General features: G+C 44.0%; 1 protein-coding gene across 3 annotated transcripts in view; it reads left to right on the top strand.

Moving 5' to 3' along the window:
* Positions 1-5,446: 5,446 nt before the first annotated feature.
* Positions 5,447-23,901, top strand: part of gli3 (GLI family zinc finger 3) — a 114,213-nt gene continuing 95,758 nt past the window's right edge. For all 3 annotated transcript variants that reach the window (XM_075452028.1, XM_075452029.1, XM_075452027.1), the window contains exons 1-2: positions 5,447-5,857; positions 22,087-22,260. In XM_075452028.1, the coding sequence (XP_075308143.1) occupies positions 22,128-22,260 (133 nt within the window). In that variant the 5' untranslated portion in view covers positions 5,447-5,857; positions 22,087-22,127. The remainder of the gene's footprint in view (positions 5,858-22,086; positions 22,261-23,901) is intronic.

The following is a 23,901-nucleotide window of genomic DNA, read 5'->3' as shown; positions in this document are numbered from 1 at the left end:
CTAATGGCCCACTGAAGATACCCGATACCTCCGGCAGGGGAGGGGGAGGTGGAAAGGAGGTTTTTTTTAGTGTTTGAGAGTGTCCTGGATGTACAAGAGTGTACAGGTGCAATACATGTGAGAGGCAGGGATGAGAGCAAAAAATAAAAGGGCTTTTTGAAGTCCATCAATGACACAATCATGACAGTCGATTAGAGGCTGCTGAAGGTCTCCCTTGTGATGTTTGTTTGGGCCCCAAATCCTGCGTGCATGGCAAACATCAGGCTGTTGTTGTCACGTGTGTTTAAGAGATTTGAGCTTGTAAGATTAATGGAAAACAAACTATTTGACTAATTCTTTAGAGCACTTCCTCAAACAGAGGAAACATTGGGATGAAACTTTGTTATAATAAGCAAACCTCTTCAGCTGACCTTAGTATTGCATCTTGTGTTAGTGTTAGCGGTGGGAAATTGTCATAACATTTGTTTGAACTAAAGGGGAAGTTCGGTTCTTTTAAAACCTGGACCTTATTTCTGGCATAAAATAGTGAACAGTTTGGTGAAAGTCGGAGTCATCGCAGTAGACCCGTGTGTAGAAAGCGCCCCGGATAACAACAACACGGCAGCTCTGAGCTAACAGTGCAATAGTACATGTTCAGTCATTCATTGGTCTTAAAGTATTGGTGAAATAAAGACAGATAATGCCTTATTTAGAGGCTGTGTTGTCTCTGCCCTGTTCTCTCACGTTATACTGTTTGTGTAACAGAGTAGATTTGTGGCTATTAAATTAAGGCAAAAGAGGTATAACACCGTCATCTATTGGCGCAGTGGTTGGCTTGGGTACTGCACAGAGAAAAGAGGACTTCACTGTGGTAAGACATGGTTATATTTAATTATTTTATATTACGTTTCAGATGTTTATACTTTATATTTTACTGTGTCATGTACTCACTGTGACCTGTGCTAACTGTTTTGAGCGCTTACTGTGAGTTATTAGACTCTAAAACTATGTTTACAGAGTTGTTAATGTTGCTAAACTAGCTTAAATGCTTTCCCTCGTGTCAGGTGTTGTTCGGATTGTCCCGAGACTGTGACGCTAATTTTCCCACACCACTGTGGTGCTGTATGCTGTGTTGAAGGTAATACTTTGCGTACTATTTATGATGTTTTATTTTTTATGTCAGCCTATGTGAGCAGCCTTTTTAAAGGTCACGGTTTTAAAAAACAGAAAAATCCAAAAATGTTTAATCTTTTACACTTAGACCACATGCACATACATTTGTTCTACATTTGGAGTTTATATGTATGTCAGAGATTTATGCCTCGACCCTGATGCAGCTGAGCTGAATGGAATTTTGTTTGCGGTGCTCAGAATGACGAAACAGGATGTAACAGAAACAGTGACTGCTCTTTTTCTGATTATTTTCTGTGAGGTTTGCCTTTTTTAAAACCAAATACAGATTAAGAGAAAGATTGGAAAATTTACAGGAAACAACTGACAACATTGCAGTTGAAGCATGTTAATCACTTAGGCACCAAATGCACAGCTCTTAATAATCCACTGTCAGCAGTTTGCATGCCCTAAAAAGGATGCAAGCTTTGCTGTGAATAAGGTGGACTGACCTGCGACAAGCCGGTTGTTCCAACAGCTATTTCCATTTTAACAGGTTTCGTAGACGGCAATGAAGCAGATAGAAAGCAGCATTTAAAGCGCCTGCATGTTTTTCATATGTAAGCAGTGAGATAATGCATTAAAGTGCTGTTTGCACACATACAATTCAATAATACACGCAGTCTGGAACCCGAGTAAAGTCAAGTTTTTGTATTCAGTCTTATTTCTTCCTTTTCTCGTGAAATATCCCACAATTCTCCCACCGCAGTGTACTTCTGACTGAACGCACTCTGGATTTTCCTTCTCGGCCTCTGTTTCACGCAGCCAGCGCATTTCTGCTGGACACATCTGTGTGGATATCGTGATCATTCTGCTGTATCCATTTCACTGTGACATCTGTCCAACGGCGAAGGATTAAAGGCAAGAATCCAAATGCCTACACAACATTCTGCCAAGTATTGATTTACTGTTACTCGCATAACGTACGCGGATGAACTGAGCGCTACATATAATTTCGGTGAGATCATCCGAAACTGGAAACGCGCTCTGTCACTTGGTCGTTTTATGAGAAACCGGCACAAGACGCTGAGGCTGATCTCGAATGCACTGCATTTATTTCATGCTGTAGTGTGGAAAAAAAGAAAAAGTGACAAAAGTGCATCAGCTATCGTGTGTCTGAGTGTCTACCTTTAGTGAGCGCACCTCCCTGCCTGCAGATCTCAGAGTCTGGAACAAACAGTAGTTCCTTCTTAATTGGGGTGAGATCTGGGGCTTAAAGGGGGCCAAGAAAGGACCTGAACCTCTTTCTTTCTCCTCCAGAATCGCTTTGGCTGCAGAGGTGCTTTTGATGTGTGCTTTGGCTCTCCGAGTCCTACTTTGGAATATGTTCTTGGGAGACCGTTGGTTACTTGCCTCCAGGCAGAATCTCAATCCCCAGGATCCTGGCCCTCTTTGATGAAATACTTTCGGGAGCCGCTAACCCCACTGATGCCCATGTGCACCTCCTCCCTCCTCCTTTACCCTCTTGTTCTCCCCCATCTCACCCACAGCCCACCATCCTCCCCCCACCCCCACCTCCACTACCACGTTCCTTGGATTCTCTTTGAGAGATTCATAACAAGGACTTTATCTCTGTGTAGTCCAGGCCAGATGAGCACAGCCTGACAAACTGACAGGAGTATTAGTTGTGTCTTACAGAACACCCCTGTCTCCTCTCTCAGCCCGACTCCCTGCAGTCGCAGACATGAGCATTTTATTTCTTCTGATGTCTATTCTAGCATAACTCATGAGCAGCATTTCTGTGTCTGTAAAAAAAACATTAAATACGAATTCATTTTGCTGCATTTCAAGTTATTTGTATGTGTGGAGCGGAGACAACTCCATCACCTGTCTTGCGATTGAATATTTAAAAAAAGCTTTGATAGCTTGCTCAACTTTGACATCTAAATCTATCTTCACAGAGGGACAAAGTAAGGGTCGAGCATTTTCTTTTTTTCTTTTTTGACAACTTTCATTTTGTTTTAGTTTAAACAATAACTCTGGGTTGGGGGTAGAAAGGGTTCAAAGAAGATCATAGTTAGGGCTAAAATACATTCTTTTTACAATGCGACGTCACGCTTTTTTGCATGTAATTACAGCACTTTATAGCAAAAATTGTCACTTCCTGGTTGACTTTTGGCTATAACATCCTTTGGTTAAGGGTAAAAAATCAAAATGATTTGGTTAGGATTAGGAAACTATTTTTACAACACGACTGTTATCCTTATGGACGCCATTTTTAAAGCACTACTATGTAACATTTCTACCTTAAAATAACAGCTTGAAAAAAATTGGGCGGCTAGAATGAGTTTTAATATTACGATTGGCCTGTCTCCTATGCCCTTCGGGGGTCTGAGTTGGAATAACTGCGCTATGTAACTTTGCTGGACCGGCCCGGGAGCTGAGCGGAAGTACTTCGACTTGCTTTCTGGCACACTTACCGCAAAAACAAATAGACCCCTCTCACGCTCCCAGGTACATTTGATTACTCTTACCTTCTCGGTCGACATAGCTTGCACCTTCTGACTCCTCGCCGGTTCGTGAACAAACGTGAAACGTGAAAGCGAAAGGGTGTTGTATTTACGACAGTGTAACCGTACATTACCTCCAAGCCTGTAGGGGGAGCTCCATAATGGGCTTTTTGAGAAGTTACATTGTATTGCTTTAAACCTTCTGTTATAAATGTATGAGTTGTTTCTGTTTGCATGAACATATGGTTGATGTGGAAGATGACAGTCCTGAGAATATTTAACCCTTTTTCTTCACAATGGAGAAAAAACATTAAATACAAATTCATTTTGCTGCATTTCAAGTTATTTGTATGTGTGGAGCGGAGACAACTCCATCTCCTGTCTTGCAATTGAATATTTTAAAAAAGCTTTGATAGTTTGCTCAACTTTGACATCTAAATCTATCTTCACAGAGGGACAAAGTAAGGATCGAGCATTTTTTTTTTTTTTTTGACGATGACAAAGATGTTGACATTTCTGACAGAGAATCTGTGGCTCTGATTGATTATGGCAGTAATTAGTCAATACTGACTTTATCAGCGCAATGAACCCCAGGAAAGTGGTTTTAAAACCTCCACTAAAACAATTATCGCCATTAGCTGATTGGTGGCGTGTCACAACCAGGACAAATAGACTTAACTGCATCTTGATGGACTTGACCTCTCGACCACACACACTTATTCAAATCCCGGTTAAACGATTAACGGGTGATTTTACTTCCCAAACTCCCACCTCTACATCGATTGGAACTGCACCCTAAAGACCTCTCTTATCACATAATTTCCCTGTATATTGATTATGTGTATTGATCACACCTAACCCTACAGGAGCGGCTTCTCTGTGCTTCACGGCAGCCTTCGGTATCACCCATGAGACTATTTTAGGCCTCATGAATGGACAGTTTACAAGATATGAGCTAAATTGCTGAAAATGGGGCGCTTTTAATTGAGAGTAATACCTGCGACAAGCACCTGGAATTATGTCTTTTATCTAAAAGAAATACACTTTGCAACCATGGAACTTTATTTGATGGGAAAACCAACACAGAACAGCATGTTTCTTGCTGTTTTCTTTTACTTTTGTGACACAGAATTCAGACTTGTGTGAAAAGGAGCATTTACAGTGCAAGCAGGTGGAAACCTCTAACAAACTAGAATCCCTGTAGAGCTCCTGGTGGCCCAGATTCAGTCAGATAATAAAGTTGCAATCAGGGAAATAGTTTCCCTCCGTTGTAACTTTGATTTCATGAACAATATGTCCTCCAGGTGCACCCATTTGGATATGAGCCAAATTGCTGAAAATGGGTGGCTTTTAATTGAGAGAAATACCGGCAAAGACCTGCATTTATTTATTTGATCTAAAAGAAATACACAGTGTAACCTTGGGACTTTATTTAAGGGGAAAACCAACACAGAACCGCATGCTTCTTGCTGTTTTTGTGCATTTACAGTAGAAGCAGGTGGAAACCTTTAAAAAACTAGAATACATGTAGAGCTCCTGGTGGCCTAGATTCAGTCAGATAATAAAGTTGCAATCAGGGAAATAGTTTCCCTCAGTTAGAACTTCGATTTCCATGAAGAATATGTCCTCAAAATGTATCCAATCAGTAACTAACTTGGACGCGTCTTTCTCTCCTTAACGCGCCAAAGACTAAAATAGAGTTTGGTGTTGGTTTAAGCTTTCTTTCTCCAAAACGCTTACTGTAAGAAAGAAAGAAAGAAAGAAGGAAAGAAAGGGGTACACAAAGTAAAAAAAAGGAGGGAGGCAGCGAGGAAAGGAGGGAGCAATCCGAAGGGAGGAGTCAAGCGGGGGAAGGAGCAGCTGGAGTCCCACACTTCGCCCTCTCTCCTCTCGAAAAAACGCACTAAATGTAATAACAACTCTCCACGCGCTTCTCTGACGCTTATGTTGTTTTTACGCGCATCGGTGGTCTGCTATCGGCAGATAATATCGGCAGGCTGATGGTGTTAGTACGGCGGCGGGTGAACACAGCAAACTGTGAGAAGGAGGAGAAAGACAGACAAGAGGAAAAACTCTGGCAGCGCCGTTTTGGAGTTGGAGCTGCAGCGTAAAAAAAAGAAAAAAGAAAAAGAAGTCCCAGGCAACTCCAGAGGCACATCTGTAACTTAGGAAGAGGAGAAGAAGAACAGCAGAAGACGCACACATATTCTTAAGAAGACTAAAAGGCACAGATTTGAGGGGAAATTATCCAGGAAGAAGTAAGTAACCCATTTAAAAACTTCAACACGAGCCACAGAGTTGAATATTGTGTCTACTTTTGAAGTTTAGCGAGCCAGTCAGACTTTACGAGGCAGCAATGGTTTCATATTTCAAAACGATGGAATTTCATACAGGCTTTAAACTGACTGCAGGGATTTCTTGGCTCTTGAAACAACGATGAAAGTGTCGTTTTCGGATCCAAAATCAGCCGAGAATGCGTCACGGAGCGTTCCACTTGGCACCGCGTGCGATTAAGTATCCTCCGAGCAAGATGTGCGTTTTTAAAACTAGCTGTAAGTCTAAAAAAAAAAAAAAAAACTTTTGCGCCTGCGGGGGTGAGAAAAACCAACATGTTCTGAAATGTTTGGTGTGTTTCTGAAACTTTCGTGATTCTGTTGAGCGTTTTGAAACTCAAACTTTAAGCGGACTTGAAACTTTATTGGAGCTTCACCCCAAGAAACGCGCGTGGGGGTGTGGTGTGTTGTGTGTAGTGTGTGTGTGTGTGTGTGTGTGTGTGGGTGGGGGGGGACATGCATATTTATGTGCATGTGTGATCATATTTCAGCGCCTGTTATTGATTTGCTTTATCCCGTTGGAGTGCGGCAAACTTGCAGGAGCAGTGAGTTAGTTTGGGCACTATTTTATTATAAATCCTGGCGCTCATCTTCTGTAACATTCGCGCATTTTCAGTTAAAACTAACACACACCCCTTAAATATTAAGACTTATATTATCCAACAAGTTGAAAGTTTTAGTTTTCATATTTTATTTTTAAATCCGGCATAATTTTGGGAATAAATATTTTCGCTGCAAAATTGTCCAAAAAACATATATTTGGCACCTTGGTGGTTTTTTTTGTGTGTGTGTGAAAAAAGTGAAAGTTACACCACATCACTCAGATTTCCTTGTCTGAATTTTCTGCCGAGTGAATAATTCAGAAGTAGGAAATCACGCTGCTGACAATTTGAAAATCAGCCCTAAAAAAAAAAAGAACAATTTTTCAGCACACATCACAGCGTTTGAAGGCATGTGAGCCTGGAGAAATTCAAGCTCACAGTGGGGTTAGTGGCCCCGTAGGGGTCCATGTGGGGACTGTTAAGGTATCCCAAGCAAAATGAAAAATGATATAAATCACTGTATTGTAGGTTGACCGGGATTTGTATAATTGTAAAGCATGTGGCCTGATGAAAAGCAGGCTTCACTGCAACAAACCAACACTCAGGAAACACATTTTCACACGGACTCCTGCAGGGTAATAAAAGAAAAGAAGAAAAAAAATATATATCAGGGAACAGAAGTCTGTGTGTTCCTTTCAGGGGTCCTGTACATGAAAATGTTTGAGAGCCCCCGAGCCTCCACATGTGCAGATATTTGTTTGAAACTTTCCCTCCTGTCCTCGCCAGCTGTTCCACATTTTATCTGCTTGTCTGCTCTCGGGTTTCATACAAACGACGAGGGTCCGAGGTGCTCAACCATGCGGTGCGGCTCAAACCCCCCCCCCTTTCTTTTTTCTGCTTTTCTTTCCCCCTTTTTTTTGTTTGACACATGGCAAATTATTAAAGGAGATTTGGCTGCCTTGAGACGGAGCGTAGAGCGAACACAGCAAATAAGATGTTTAACAAGTTCACACAGATGAAAAAGTCCTTTTTATCTATTTTTAAGAGGAGGCTTTTTCACTCAGCTTGACTGTGGCTTTTTTTTTTCTATGGTTTTGGCTACATTTACCCTTTAGAATATTAAAGAACTGTCATATAAAGTGTCTTTTAATAATTCCCCTTTTTTAAATTTAATATCCAAGTAACATTGTCATGGATTAAACACTTAAAATGACTGCACTCTGCTAACATGGGGCAAAATAAGCAGAATGATCGGCCCATGGCCTAATGTAAAATAAAGAAAAATGACAATTTATAATTTAATTTGACCTGTTAATTACATATTTTTAAATTATACTGCTAATTAAAAAATACCATCATTAAATACCTCACCTTAATGTTATTGGAGGCCACGAATATGATGGCATCTCATTTTATTTTCACACTGCTGGTGTGTTTAATCAACATTCCACCTCTGATGCATAGAAATTTTGCACATTTTTCTCAAATATGATATTCTACAAAATCATGCCACCCATAAGTAATTAGTTAAATTGCTTTTTTTGCACCAAATGATGATATTAGTACTTTTTGTAAATATGTTATATGTAAAAAAAAAACACAAAAAAATCATGTTAAACAAGCTCCATGTCGTAAATTAGTGACAATCTTAATTGTGTGCACTCGATATTATTCTGGCTCCTCTCTCATTTTAACTCCAACTAACATCCAGTCGTCCTTCAGACCGGTGCACCTTCACCAAAAATGGAATTTGTCTCATTATGATGCGGAGGAAAGGATGAATGCAGCAGTGTTTAAGATGCTAATCTCCTGGAATGAGATGCACAACTTGGAGCCATTCGTTTACCGTGGCCAGGAAATATGTATCATTGCCGCTCTGTGCCTCTCCAGCTCCGTGCACGGGGAGCGGGCGGGTGGATAACGTTCCCCTCTGCAGGAATCAGCCCCGTCTGATAGCGGCAGCGAGCAGTTTTATCTCAACTTTACGCACTTCCTTCAGCAACATTTTGCATATATAGTGACACTGGCCCGGGCCACCTGTGACCTTGTGACCCGGCAGAATAGGGGCTGTCATGTTAATGCAGGAAGATGACATCCTATTAGCTTTTTGAGGTATGGCCCACTTCTTTCTTTCTTTTTTTTACATTTTTTTTTTTTCCTTATGGGCCTAGCATTCACAGCTGAAGGCAGCTTCTGTCCTCAGTCCTTTCACACAACCCTGCAGGAAGAATACCTGCTATCAGGTTTGTATTCAAGAGGCACTAATGAGCTGTGTTGTTGTGCTAATGCTGCGACCTCAGGGGACTCAGAGAGGTGGCAAATGTTTTGTTAAAACAAGGGCACTGTGATGGAAGTTGATTATCCTTAAGATAATGAGGAGACAAGAGGGTTTTGTTAGTGTAATCTTGCTTATTTTGCAGGTTTTGTTTTTTAAAAGAAAATGTCCTGCTTCTGGAGAAAGCGGTGTGAAAAGTGACACTTATCATAAGTTTAATGTGTGGAGTAAACAAACGCACATATAAACCGCTGGACAAGTTACAGTTTGAAGTGATTTTCCGGGTGTTATGATTAGCTGTTGCTTCCCTTGCGTGTAGTGACTAGTGTAGTCAAATAGATGGGGCCCCCGAAAGAAATCTTCCACTTTGATGATTTGCTACTTTGATATATTGACATCAAATGAAGCAGGCACAGTGGGGAAAGAAAGAGGACAAGTCAGACGGAGGTAGTGATTGAGGGGGGAGGCTGTGCATGAGAGCGCGTTGAAATGTGTGCTTGTGTGAAAGCTCGGGCATAGATGGCGAACCTAAGGAGCGTCAAAAACGTCTAAATGCATTTGCGTATGAGCAGAGACAAGAAGGGGTCTTTGGCTGTTGCGAGGGCTTCTCCTTGGCCTCCTAATCCCCAGGCCCAGCCATCCCTTCAGGGCATGCCTCAGATCTGACTCTCTGGCTCTCTGCGCGGATGAGCCAGCTCCGCCAGCAGATTTAATATGCTATGTGTTCCTGCTCCCCCGGCTCCCCTCCACCTCAACCATCATTGTCCCTGAGCGGGACCCTCGCTCCCTGTTTCAAGGAACCTGCTGAAGGCACCTTTCCAAGCGGGGTGATGTCTTTGGATAAGGGAAAAGAAGGGATGAAGAGGGTATGAGACTCAAGATAGCAAACTGCAATTTTAGATATGTATATTCCTCACATTCAGGAATTTTAATGCACTCGGTCACATCGCAGCAGGAATGCAGGTGTGCACGTACATCCTGCTGCACATTCACATTCATTCACATAAAATTTATTTTTATTTTCTTCGGCCTTTACTTCACTTTAAAGCAAGCTTTCTTCATTTATACTAAGAAATGACAAATGGAAGTAAAGAAAGGTGGAAGCAGAGCACATGTCTTTTCTCCTTTAGGACACTGGAGTTGACGATCAGCCTGTGAGGATAAGGATAATATAAAAGAAAAAGGGAGGACGGCATGGGGTGTTTGACAGCTTTACATCAGGCCTGTTGTCGGTCATGCTGAATTTAATTGCTCGTATGCAGGTCTGTGTGTGAGAGTGCAGCGTGCGACGGCGTTTTCCTTTCTCACGCACTCGGAAGAGACAACGGCACAGGTAGCGCCTGCATGTGGCCGCCGTTCATCCCCTCCTCTGTTTGCCTTGACTGCTGTAAAAATGTCTTTAAGTCTGTGGTGTGAAGTGTAGCAGCAAGAGGTGAAGTGCTTTTGGTTGGAGGCCCATCTGCTCGTGTGTGAAGTTGAGCGCCTAAACAGAGAGTTTCCCGGCTTGGCGGCTGTTTTTGCAGATGTGGTATTGTGTCAGCTTTGATGGGAGCCAGTTGTGGCATCCGTGAGGGGGTCTAGGCTTTGCTTGTCCAAATGTGGCGACTGGGAGATGCATGAACTGTCCGCTTTCTGTGAACAATGATCTGTCACTTTTCCCCCTGCTTCTGGTAGCCAGGCTACGTGTTTTTTTTTTTTTGTTTTTTTTTGTTTCTCCCACCGGAATGATCTCAAACGAGCAAGAAAAAAAGTGTTTCTTAAACCAAACTCCTGTGTTCACACGAGTAATTAAGTTATGTGTTGTCACGCAATAATGCTCACAATGTGAACCCCTTATGTTTGCACCTCCAGCACATGCTGCTTGCAGCTCTCTTCCAGTGGGAGTGGGGGGTCAAGGAGGTGCCTATTGTTTGAATGCCAAACTGTAAATCCCAAGGTTAATACCTGAAAGAAGCCCAGGCTCAAGACATCCTCTATGTTCTCCAAACATGTTTTAGATGGCTGCCTCTTCCCCTGCTTTACCCTTTAATTTCCGTCTGCTGTGGTCCTACAGCGAGCTGGAGAAGGAGGGGGACTACCATCCCATATAAAGCCCTCTCGTGTGTTCTTTTCAGTAATGAATGCTAACAGACCCTGCCTTTAATAATGCCTCGTCTTGGAAAAAAAAACAAAAAACAAAAGGGCAACTCTACTATCTGAGCAAATTTCTGCCCCAACGTGAGAGAGCCCTCCTTTTGACAGCGCAGCATTTGAAGACTAATGGTTTTTTCTCATGCAAAGCACGCTGTTTTAAGAGCTCGGGCCACGGAAAGAGAGGGGGGCTGTGTTTTAACAATACTCTGCAGGGAGTGAGGAACAGGGTTTGGGGAGGAGGGGTTTGGGGCGGGTTAGGGGGGGGGATTCCTCTCCCCTTTGCTCCTCAGACAAAGCCCAGTTCCTTTCAGAGTTGCACGGGGGTGGGGTGGGGAAGAGGAGCAAGCATCCAAGAGTTGGAGTTCCTTGAAAGAGAAGGACTCGGGCTGCTTTTGATGACAGTTTGTCATCGTGGCTCCTTTAACTTCCAGGGAAAATGTGGGGCTGGCCTCGCAGTGACAGTCCGGGAAAGAAGTGGGCCTGGAGAAACAGAAATATTAACTTGTACACGGGGCCCCCAAAACGGCTTTGGCTGGTGTTTTTATTAAGAGGGGTCGACATGCTTTTGAAATATATCTTATTCATGAAGAAAGCCAGGTTAGACTTCCCAAAGAATTCATTATGTTTCCCCCCAGATGCGGCTTTGCGGTTTGCTGCCGTCCCTCGGAGGACGTGGAGCGTGGAGCGCAACATTGTAAAGCCTCCCTCAGTGGGCATGGGAGTGCGAAGGGTTCCATTTGTCAAAGGTGCTAGAGTCTTTTTCCCCTCCTCAACACTTTCCCGGCTCAGCCTCAAACTCATTGTCTGAGCAAAGGCAGGACATTAGTCACTGCAACACCGCGGGAGCCTGAGGGGCTAAGGACCAGTGCTCTGGAGCCCGGGTTGGAAAGAGGGGAGGGAAGGAGCAACTGAAAAGGTGAGAGAAGGGCAAGAAAAGTGGAGGAAATGTGGGGTAGAGGAGAAAGTGAAGAGGAGAGGGTGCAGAGAATGTGTGTGGGAGAGGGAGGAAGACCGTGGAGGGGGTTAGAGGGAGTGGAGTCTGTAGCTCTACCTCAGGGCTCAGTGTGTAAGCCCCTGTCTACCCCCCAAAGCTGCTTTCACAAAGAGATTTACAAGACAGGTCTTCGGTGTGCTTTGCTGCCCTGCATTATGAGTGAGTGAGTGTGTTAAAATGGACCTTTCTCTTTTTGCATCACCTATGCAAGAAAGATATTCGCCCAAATTTACCAACCCAGGCAGGTCAGGGCCACAACAGCCCCAGCGGAGCAGTGAGAATAACCTATTCCCCCTGGTGGCAGGTCTGCGAGTGTGTGTGCATTCATGTGTGAATGTATTTCACAGATTCTCACATACAAGGGATCCTGTTAGCTTTTGGAATTATTTATAAAGCCTGGCTTTTGTGTGGCGCCCTAAGTCCCTGTCTCCTCCCATTACTGCCTATGACTCTACCTGGGCTTCCTTCAGCCCCCAAATGCTCCCTCAGCTGAAGGGAACCCGAGTTTAGAGCTACATCTAAGCCCTTTTACTGCTACCACAATCATTTTCTTTCGCTGTATATAAAACGACTAAACATCTTTTTGTCCTTTTTGAAAAATAGTTTTCTCATTTCGGGAGACAGAAACGGTTTTGGATCAAGACACAAAGTTACACAGACCCATCCCATATGGCCCTGATTACTCTGTAATCCAGGCAAGTTTCCCCCCCTGCTTGTTGTAGCACGGAACGAGACGGGGTGAGGGTTTTAGTGTGTTTTCGATGGTTTATGTTAATGTTTGTCCTTTATTGAAACAAGCTGGAATGTGATTACAGTCCCTCTTGCTATATATGAGCGCTTAACTGCCCCAGTTTCCCATCTCCCTCTGGCATAGAGATCAATGCAAACTAGCTAACGCAGGGTAATAAGCTATTAGTACACACATTGTTGGAGAGATTTACATGCATCGACCGTCGAACTGATAAACTCGGTTCCGTATCCTAGAGGTAAGAATTACTGTGCGTGTGAGCGATTATCCGAGTGAACATCGAGTTAAAGAATATGTGTGTGTGTGTGTGTGTGACGCATTGCTGGGTGATCTCCTCCCTGTGACTGCCAGACCTGTGTGATAGGTGCCAGATTGCGTAGCTGGGAGCCAGGTTGTCTCTGCTTGTCAGGAGAGCAAGGTGGTGGAGGGGAGATGTGAGGATGATTACCGTACACCGTTCCTCTGATCTGATTCATCACTAACTGTCTCTCCTGCAAAGGGTGAACTTATTATCCCTGTCTCAACTTCCACCGTGGAGCCAGCTGCTCTCCATGCTTCCCAATTAACCCTAGGCACCCGTCAAACGCTCCAATTAAGCCCTCCTCCTCCTCCTCCTTATGAGTTTGTTTGCCGGCCTGGCTCTGGCTGAGATGGCACGCAGAGGTGAGGGAGTGTTTGCTTAGCAGCGGCGTTGCAGCTCCCAGATTTATTTGAGATGCAAGTTGCTAACAGCTGAAAACGAGTAAATACACCCAGATGTTTGGCTTCCTCACAATCAGGTTGGCAGGCCTCAGGGTGCTGCCTGTCTAATGACAGCTCCTCACGCCGGGGATTTTCAAGGGGCCATTTTGTGACTGTGCTCTTTGGAGTTTATGGGAAGTTCATGGCGTCTCAGTCCTGTGTTGTGTGTGTGTGTGTGTGTTATATTGTCTTGAGTTGGTGAGTCGGTTTCATTGCAGGTTTCTTCCAAATTCAAGCCTTTCAGAAATATTCAATATTCAGCTGTGTGTTTTTGATGCATTGATTTCTGATGAGCAACAGTGTGCATCCATGTGTAGGAGTGTTGCTGTAGGTGGGATGCAGGTTTGGCAGCACTTCTGAGTCCTCTGAGACTGTGTGTATGTGTGTGTGAAGCCTATGCTGCCGTGCAGAGGGATGGGGAGCTGTGTGGCTGATATGAAAGTGAAGGGAGAGAGTTGTCTTCCTACGCCGCCGTGGGGAGAGCCGTCAGGGTGCTGGAAGTCTCTGGGACTCCCTCTGTGCTCCTGCTGGCTTTGATCTCACTCCTCCACCGTGCTGTGCTCCATACTACTCTATAGAATACACTCACCTGCTGTCAATCCTGAAGCACAGACTCGCACTTCACAGATGAGACTCTTTGCCTGTGTGCTCCACTTACAGGCCGGCGCAAGGTTAAGCGCACCTACGCGCCGCGATTTGAAGCTTCTTCCTGAACCACTTAGGGACAGAAACTTTGGAAAGATTACAGCCACAAATGCTAATGATTTATTACTGTATTTATAAGTTCCAGAGTCCACGATGAACCTTTAAAGGGATAGTTCGCCTCTTTTGACATGAAGCTGTATGACATCCCATATCAGCAGTATCATTTATGAACATTGACTTACCCCCTGCTGTGTCCTGTGAGCCGAGTTCCGGCCTCGTTTAGGCGTTGACGAAGGTAGTCCGGCTAGTTGGCTGGGGTTTAAAAAATAAAGCGTTTTGCTTCTCAAAACAATATGCGTTCAAAAGAGTAATACATTTGCATCACAAAATCGTTCTCCAGGAAAAAGTCAGACCTCACAATCGCTTGGTGCTATTTTCTCTCTACCTTCGTATCACTGCCTGCTGTGTAGACCGAAGTGCAGACCGAGCAGCAAACACTGTAACAGGTGCATTTTGTGACACAAATGTATTACTCTTTTGAACGCATATTGTTTTGAGAAGCACAACGCTTTATTTTTTAAACCCCAGCCAGCTAGCCGGACTACCTTCATCAACACCAAAACGAGGCTGGAACTCGGCTCACAGGACGCAGCAGGGGGAAAGAAAATGTTCATAAATGATATTGCTAATATGGGATGTCATACAGCTTCATGTCAAAAGAGGCGAACTATCCCTTTAAATAACTTGTTTAGTCTGATAAACGGAATGAGTTTAATAAGATATGAAACGGAAAAAATGGCTTCAAAGATCTGAGCGGCTGGAAACAGCAGTTTGGCATGTTTGGCATTTTTCCTTGATGAGAAAACATAATTACCGCGGAATAATTGGTAATTTGCCTCCTGTTAGTTTAAGCCCGGCTCAGCGACATCACGCACTCTGTGCGAGTATCCTTCCTCCCCTTCTCCGTCTCTGACATGCTGGACTCAGGTGCTGACAGATTGACGTTATTTTTTTCATGCCATCTGATGTGGAGAACGGGTGGTTGCAGCAAAAAACCGTCCGTTTCTGCATATGTGGAATGTGTGACCCAGCAGTACCCTTTTGGATCTGTTCCCATCCACACAGGAAGTCTAGCATTAAAGCAATTCTCTTCACCCCCCCCCTCCACTATTCTTTTTCTCTCTGCATTCCTTCGACTGACTGTGGCACATTTCAGGACAGCTTCATTCAGCATTCCTTTACATCCCAACTTGTTTGCCCTCCCTCCTCATTTTTTCACCCCCCCCCCGTTCGAGTCCGGTTTTTATCATGCACGAGCCAAACAACAAGACAACTTCATCTCATCCAATTTTCACCACTTTAATTCGGTTTAAATGGCACGGCTGCAAGGGCTGAGCCGGGAATTAATAAGAGCCAATAAAGCTCGCCACTGGGGCATCGAGGCCAGTCCTTAAGTAAACATTATGACTTCTTGAGGGGGGATTCAGGGGCAGCACTTGATGAATTGTGGCGGCGCTTGGAAAGGGCTAATTTCTCACTTAGCCGTCCTGATGGGGCTAGCTAATAGGCCTTGCTTTGCCTGGCTGATTGTCTGCTGGCTTTATTATTGTGCATTATCGCGCTGCCCCCTGGCTGTTTTTAGTGTTCGGCCCCGGAGACGCCGGAGCCCGTCATTAATCACAACGTGGCACCGACTCATTCGGCTTCGGCACTCATTCCAGTGACACAGTGGGATGAAGGAGAGGAAAGCATTGCATGAAATGTACAGGAAGCTCTGTAACCTGTCGCTGTACAGCTCCTGCGTCGTGTTTAGCAGCACCGCTCTTGATTATACCCTTCTGTGGGGTGTATTCCTCTGTCTCCTGGGCCAAGCAGAAGACCTGTCAAAGCCATACCTGCCGCCACCACCTTTACACGGGACCATCCATCTGCTTGATCCCTGTTTGAGTGCGTGTATGAGGAGGAGACAGAAAAATGTGAGGTTTTTTTTCATCGCTACAGGAATGTCTCTTCCCCCTCGGGTCCCTTCTCTTATTTATCTTCTGCACGCAGTGATTGCACTTGCATACAGAGAGGCGTGCAGAGCAGCTGATGCATCCTCAGAGCCTTTTCACACAGACATGCGTTACACAGGAATCGTGCTTTCAAGCAACGCGGCCCACGGTGTAACATGCAGTCTTTTGCTCTGCGAGTGCGGCAGAGAGTGTTGTTGTCATGCTCTGGCTGTGGCATCGTGCAGGATGCCTTTTTTTAAAGCCTTGCATGAAGAATTCCTTAACAAACACACAACTGTTTTCACTGCAGTTGAGAGGCCCTTCTGACACAGGATACAGATCCCATTCTCCTGTGCTTTACAGCAGCTGCCATATGCAGGGGCTACTTGAATGGAAACCTAGCTAAGAGTGGCTGCTGCACTCAGAAGTAGTTATTCTTTAGAAGGGAATTCGAAGTCACTCAAGTCTATCAAGGAAACTTTTGAAAGTTCACGAAGCGCTGAAAACTTTAGGAGATTTTCTTCTTCTCGAGGGTTTTCATTATATGTTGTTAAAGTAATAGGTTGCTTTCTTTGCTTTGGCCTTCCCTACGTGGCTGAATAAACATATTTTCCTTCTTCTCAAGAAACAGGAGAAATGTCCGATCAGACAAAAGGCTCAACATTTTTATCATGGGAAGAGAAGAGCACTGGAAACGAATACGGCATAACTGGGCCACCGCAGCCACAAAGCTGCCTGCATTATCCATTGTCTCAGTCGTCACAGCCCCACTTGTGAAAAAAAACAAGTGGCTCGTGAACAAATGCAAAGTCAAAATATATAAATAAACAAGCTAATAAGCAGGGGGCTGTGGGGAGAAGGAGCAAGACTTCCATTGTGGCGCGTGCTTTATTTCCTCCTTATCTGCTGGGTAGGGAGTGCAAAAGAGGCATCGTGTAAGCATTATGATTACATCGTGTGGGTTTGTTACACGGGAATGTAAGATGCACTCGGCTCATTCTGCTGTGCAAGACGCACGGTCCCTCACCAGCCCTCCAAAGCATCTCAAGTGGAGAGGTCTGAGGGACCAAGATGCATGCAAGGATAATCTCATTAGTCACGCTGAAAGCTGCGTTGTTGTGCTGTTTGTCCCTGAGAAAAATAATAAAAGCACTCCTCATCTGAGCAAGCCTGCTGTTGTAGTGCTGTTAAGCATGCACCTATAAAATCAAGACGGATCCTAAAGCTTTAAGCTGTGTAATGATCGATCAGAGAGCAGAAACTTTTAGTTTTCGAGGGTTTGAGCATCATGGGAGGATGATGTTAAAGACATGTAAATGACTAACGATCTGAACAGCTCAGTCATGTCACATTACACAAAAGGTTCAGAAGATCTCGCGCTAAATCCGTTTGCATGTGCATATCTGGCAGTTGATATATGTGCGTGTGGCAGGGCGTGACTAATTCCTGCTAAATGGCCTTTACTTGAGGGGCCGGTCCCCATCAGCTGTAGGCCAGACTTAGTGCCATCTGGGCACAATGTTAGGTTTTGCTGGTGAATGGGGACCCACAGCCACAAATTCCCAAATCCCCCTCCTTCCCCTTTGCCTTCCAGGGCCAAGGGCAAGCCATAAGTCTAGTGTTGAACGCAGCATGGAGAGCTAAGTGTGTGTGGTTTCCTCTCAGAGCTATTGAGTCTGGGAACACCTCCTGAGTGGGGATTTCGAACCCAGCTCCTCTAAGTACCAGCAAGCACTTCCACTATCTCCTTAAGGAGTTTCATCCCCTCCAATTTGACTTCACCCCGTGGAAACACGTGCATAGCAAGCACATTCTGCTTTAATGCTCGATTCAGCTAATCTTGCTGAGGGGGGGCTTAGACTCTTCCTCCTCCTCCTTCTTCTTCACCCCTCAGTGTTTTAGTTATTCCAGCTGTGAAGGAGCCCTTAATATTGTTGGCATAGCTGCGAAATGTGCAAAACACACATTGGACACAGAGGAAAACATGTGCAGGCATGCAGGGGCACAGTGAGGTGCACGCAGATGCATGCATGCATGCATAAACACACCCTCTCCTCCCTTTCTCCATTCATTTTCTCCCTTATCCCACTTTTGCTCACAATCTCCCTCAATCGTCTACATCTCCCATCTCTCCCCTCCCCTCTAACTCGCCGCGCCGCGGTGCATTTGCGCGGCGTTGATAAGCCTAAGATAGCGGATCTCGGTGGTCGCTGATGTAATGATGATGAATGCTGCGGCGCTGCCATTCTCCCCCTCAGGGGGCCCTCGACACTGAGCAGTCGCCCCTAATGAAATGAACACAAATACAGTACCCACGTCTGTGAGGGGGGGGTTACCAAATCTAAGAAGACACTTCAAGAGTTTACATATAAATGTCTGCCAGTTTCAGAAAGCGTGCGTGCCACGATGTTACACACGCAAAGGTGAGGCCTCTAAATAACAAACAGCAGTGATTTTTCTTTTCTTTTGATGTCATTAGGACTTGTTTGAGCTTCCAATAAGAGAGAAAAACAGATTTTCTTTTTCCCCGTCAAAGGCAAAAGTTTATTTTTGTGTTTCACTTCGATGTGTGCAATTTGTAGATGACTTTCAACTCGGAGCCTTTTGTCACCGAGGCGTATAATTTATGTTAAATTGATTTGCTTAATGTGCTTATAAAATACGATTTTTGGATTTTTTTTTTTTTTTCTGAAGGAACAGTCTGAATTGTGCTGTTTTTAAACCTGCTTAATCGCCTCCCTTCTCTGTGTGGAAGGATTACAGACAAATAAAGATACACCCTGTTTCTCTCTTCTTTAATTGGGCGTAGGACAGATATTTCACAGAGGAGACATTAATATGAAATTACCAGTTATTCTGTGTGACAATGGCATCCAGTGCTGAGCTATAAATTGCCTAAGTGACGCGTCCCGATTGTTTTTTTTTTTCCTGCGCCGCCTCATGTAAATGTAAATGTCTTGTGGGCTTGACCTCGGTGGCGAGGGGTCAAAGAGCCAAATGAAAACTGTTCTGTTGGAAAGCAGAGTCCCGACACGTTGTCGTCACGGTAACGCAGAAGGAAGAGTCTCCGCGTTGGTAAAGTTTGGCGTGTTTTTTTTTTTTTTTTTTTTTTTTTGGAGAGACGAAAAAGCATAAACGGGAACATCTGCAGGACTGGGTGTGGGCGTCCAGGTCGGAGGGATTACGGGTGAAAAGGTCCTGCTTTTAATTGCTGCTTTGGAACTGTGGCCTGCCTTGTGGAACACAAAAGGCCCGTCAGACACGCTTCAGCGGCTTGGACTTGTGAATGTTTGCCCGACCAGTGGAATGCCCCCGCTCTCTCCTCGCCCCCTCTTCAATTCAAGCCCCAATCCTGACCCTCATGTTTACGGCTCTTTAAGGCCCTTTTCCCAGCCCGACTCACCTGGAGGCGATAAGAAGACTCACACTTGTGTGCATTCTCCATACGCAAAGCATGTTAAAGCAGCTTTTTTTCCCTCCTTGTTCCTTCCCTCTTCACTGCTTTTGCTCAGGTCCAGTCACCGGAATGAAGTCATGACAGTTTCAAACAGGGGGAAGTTTTCTCTCATCGTGTTTCAGGTTGTGTCAATGGAGGAATGAATGAGTGGCTCGGAGGATCAGTCATCATACAAACAGGCACGAAAACAATCACGCATCGCACATATTCTAACGATTAACTCACCAGTATGTCAGAAACGCCCAGAAATGAAGACAGCCGCTCTATCAAACACACGCAGAAGTGATTTGAGATGATATCTGTGCGAGCAGGACAAGAATGTCTTTGGTTGGGTATGACTGCTACACATGTATTCATGTGGGAGTGATTAGAGGACAATCTCTTGTTTAATTCTGTTTTGATTGGTAGGGATGTAATTGCATTGTGTTTTCTTTTTCCCTCTCTCTTTACCCCCCCACCCTCCCCTACTTTTTCTTTTTTTTTCGTAAGCCCGCAATTGCTTACAGATGTTGTTGTCGGGTCAGAACGGATGACAGACTGTGGTTTTTCAGGGGGTTGGGAAAAAAACAAACAAAGCGCGCAGTGTTTGTCTGAAGTTTACCCCTCAACACTTCCCCCTTGCCTTCCTTCCTTGGGGAGTTTGTAAAAAAAAATCCCCCCCCTCCTCTCCCCTCGTAGTCTCTGCAGCACCACTCTTTTTTTGCATTCTTTACTGCCTTTGTATCCATGCATGTTTATAGAGTGGCGGGCAATTAAACAGTACAGCTGGGTAATTTGATGGTCTTTACTGTAAAGAAAATGTTTGTCAGACTAAATATTTCCACTAGTTATCCATAAATTATGGAGCCAAAGTAAAGACTTTGGACCAAATGAAGCTGTCCTGTACTTTGTGTAAATAAGCAGTTGTGGTGCATCGCCATCCGTAATCAGAGGACTTCCGTGACCCAGATAGAGTTGAGCTTTTAGCTGGCCTCTGAGGTGCTGAACTGAGCTACATGTCTGCTAGACTGCTGGCTGAACCTCTTCTTAAACCACAGACAGTATTAACTTGAACCACCTTTATTCTTTGAAAGAAAAATTGCCCGGCACCATGATATTCCCAAAAGGGCCTTCAAACAACCCTTGTTTTTTTAAGACTGTGAATGTTTCTCTCTCTGTGGTATCCCCTTAAGGTTTCTCCTTTCTCGCTGGAAAGACTGCAAAGAGTGGGATTATCAGCATATCCACAAACTGCCTTTACGTCTATTCGGAGATATAAAACCTTGTCAGGATGTCCTGCCTTATTCTCTTTATTGAGTTTTCTCTTTTTTTTTTTTTTTTTTTGACAAGAAATCAGAAGTTAAGTTGAAAATAAGATCAACTAAGTTTTGGGTTTGGATATTTAACGCAGTTGGTTCAGGAGGAGAGCCGCACCCTGACAAGCAGATCAGAGCCCGGCAGGTTTGAGTTAAAATAAATCAGGGTCAGCCTGTGGATTGACCCATGCTCTGCTCTGGGCATCGCAAAAAGGGTTGAATGGATCCGAAGTTTTACTCACAAGCTTCGCAGAGCAGAAGTCCTTCCTTTAAACCGTCGGTTTATAAAGTGATCAGCTTAGATTAACATAATAAAATGTGACGCACAATTAAAATTGATCATTTATATGATGTCAGAGGATATTAACAAGTCTTTCAGTCAAAATGTCAACGTAGGTTGTTTGTTCATATCCTTAAGTATGACCAAAAATGGCATCCTGTGAAGTACCAGTGCTAAAAACCTTTCCTGCTGCTGTAACAATGTGAATTTCTCCAATGTGGGACAATAAAGGGAAATCTAATCTAATCTAATCTACCAAGACACAAAGTCCTCAGAAGACAGAAGGATTTGGGTTGGTGGGGCAGTAATCTCGCACATGAACTCAAGGCAAATGCATGACCACACTTTACTAAAACCCTTTTGTTTTAGTTTAAACAATAACTCCGGGTTGGGGGTAGAAAGGGTTCAGAGAAGATCATAGTTAGGGCTAAAATACATTATTTTTACAATGCGATGTCACGCTTTTTTTGCATGTAAATACAGCACTTTATAGCAAAAAAATATCACTTCCTGGTTGACTTTTGGCTATAACATCCTTTGGTTAAGGGTGAAAAATCTAAATGACTTGGTTAGGTTTAGAAAACTATTTTTACAACACAACTGTTACCCTTATGGACGCCATTTTTAAACCTTCTGTTATAAATGTATGAGTTGTTTCTGTCTGCATGAACATATGGTTGATGAGCACATTTTGGGGAAGAGGACAGTCCTGAGAATATTTAACCTTATTTCTTCACAATAGAGAAAAATGGTGCAACTTGACCTGAAAATCTGAAAATACTTCAAATTAACATGTGAAATGTCTTCAGAAGTTGCCGTCTATGATTTACAAGTCATGTGTCTTGTGTCTTGATGATGCAGAACGATACAATATAATTTGGTTGGCCAAAATGTGATCTTTAGAGCAGATGGGACTGATTGAGGCTGGGATACGAAGACGACGGAGTCTGACGGGCCAAAAGTGCGAGCACGTCGGCAGAAATTGTTGTGCTTTCTGATTCGTCTTGTGCTTTTTTTCTCATTGCGTTTATCTGCCTCTTCTCCCACAAGTTACTACGTCTCCATGAGGTCTTGAGGAATGAACAATCGCCATGGAAACCCAGTCCCAGGCCAGTTCAGCAGCTGAGAAGAAGAAGAGGGTTGAGACCATTGTGGCTACGAAGGGCTCATCAGCACGCAGTGACATCAGCGAGAAGGCGGTGGCCTCCAGCACCACCTCAAACGGTACATGTCGCCTCTAACTGCATGATGAAACCCAGCGGTTCATGCTGTCATCAGTCGGCTGACATGTTTGGAGAAGTTGGTCCATCTGTTGGCTTACTTGTTGAGTCAATTGATGCCACTGCTAGACAACTGATTTTAAATGACATTTCTTATTTTAGAGGATGTCTAGACCTGTTCGAGCTTGAGTCTGGGTTTTAGTTAGGGCTGTCCTGATCAGGTTTTTTTACCCCGAGTCCGAGTCATTTGATTTTGATTTTGAGTCCCAATCCGATACTTCTACAGTACATTAAAAAAAATGAAGAACGGCAAAGAAACAGATCCAGGACGTCCCCAATTCTTTATTTTATTCACTTATTTTATCATTTAACACTTATAAACTGAGCACTTCTGTGAGGTAGCTTGAACAACTAAAGTAATAAACAAATTCTTCACGTTGTAGTTTAGTGCAACACTGTCTAATATAAAAACGAGCAGCAGCTCAACCTGAAATACCTGGCAGGCATGTAAACAAATAAGCAAATAAAAGTGCCACAGTGTTATAAAGTAAGGCCAGTAATGTGCTTTAACTGCACTCCTCATTCTTACTCTCCTCCTCTGGCTTCACAGAAGGAAATGTACGTTTTTCTTGATGAAAACCAGCATCTCTACCTTGTCAGGTTTGAGCCTGTTCCTGTTCTCATCAAGGATGTTAGCGATGTCCTTGCCACCTCTTGAAATCCCAAGTTTGCATATCTCAGTTGCAATCGCAACGTTTTTGTCGTCCACTTTAAAATACCTCTACACCGCGGACATTTGCGCCCCCAGCTTCAAGCTGCTGCCGTGTTCTGCTTCGCTTTACGGCAGCAAAGTGACGTCATGCCGCGTGCGTTGTTTCTGTGTGGAGTTGAGACCATAGACATAAAAAATCGGGGAGTTATGATCATTGCAGTTGGGGATATACACCTTCCTCAGTCGAAATAAATGCAATGTTGAGGCATTGGAGACCCATCCAAGATGGCTGCCGCGCTGATACGTCAGCTCCAATAGGCAGCGTCAGTCTGTGAGGCGTCTACGTATATTATGGCTGTGTTCGAAACCGCATACTTCTTCTACTACTCCTACTACTCATACTAACTTTTTGAGTCAGTATGCGAGTTTGAGTATGTGAGAGGTTCCCGGATGCATACTAGATTCGCCGAAATGTTGAGCATGCGTCATGAGGTTACTACTCATACTCAAACTACCCAAGATGCAACGTAACGTGACGTCGCCGATCGTCATTTCCTGTCAAAACGGTTTCAAGCTAGCTACAACGAGGGTAGGTTCACTTCCTGTTTTCAAAACAAAAGCACCAATTGTATCGTAATGGCTTTCCCTATGATAAAAGGCAATGGGTATTTTATTTTGTGAAAATAACCGGAAGTACGTTGCTCACTACGGCTAGCTTTATTAGCATCGAATTTGTCGGAACAAAATTGTAAATAGCCGGTATTTTGTCAGATTTTCAACACGTTGGGGATCTAAACGACTACTTTCTCGCCTGAAAATGTTTCAAATGTTGCTAAAGTTTACAGAGTTTAGAGCTTAAGCGAAATCAGCTTCAGGCCGGCTGATTTCGGCTCGGGCAGGAGCGAAATCCACTGTGGGTAAACGTTCTGCATA

Source organism: Odontesthes bonariensis, chromosome 20 (genome assembly GCF_027942865.1).
Source record: "Odontesthes bonariensis isolate fOdoBon6 chromosome 20, fOdoBon6.hap1, whole genome shotgun sequence".
Taxonomy (NCBI): Eukaryota; Metazoa; Chordata; class Actinopteri; order Atheriniformes; family Atherinopsidae; genus Odontesthes; species Odontesthes bonariensis.
This window is presented reverse-complemented; position numbering and strand designations above follow the sequence as displayed.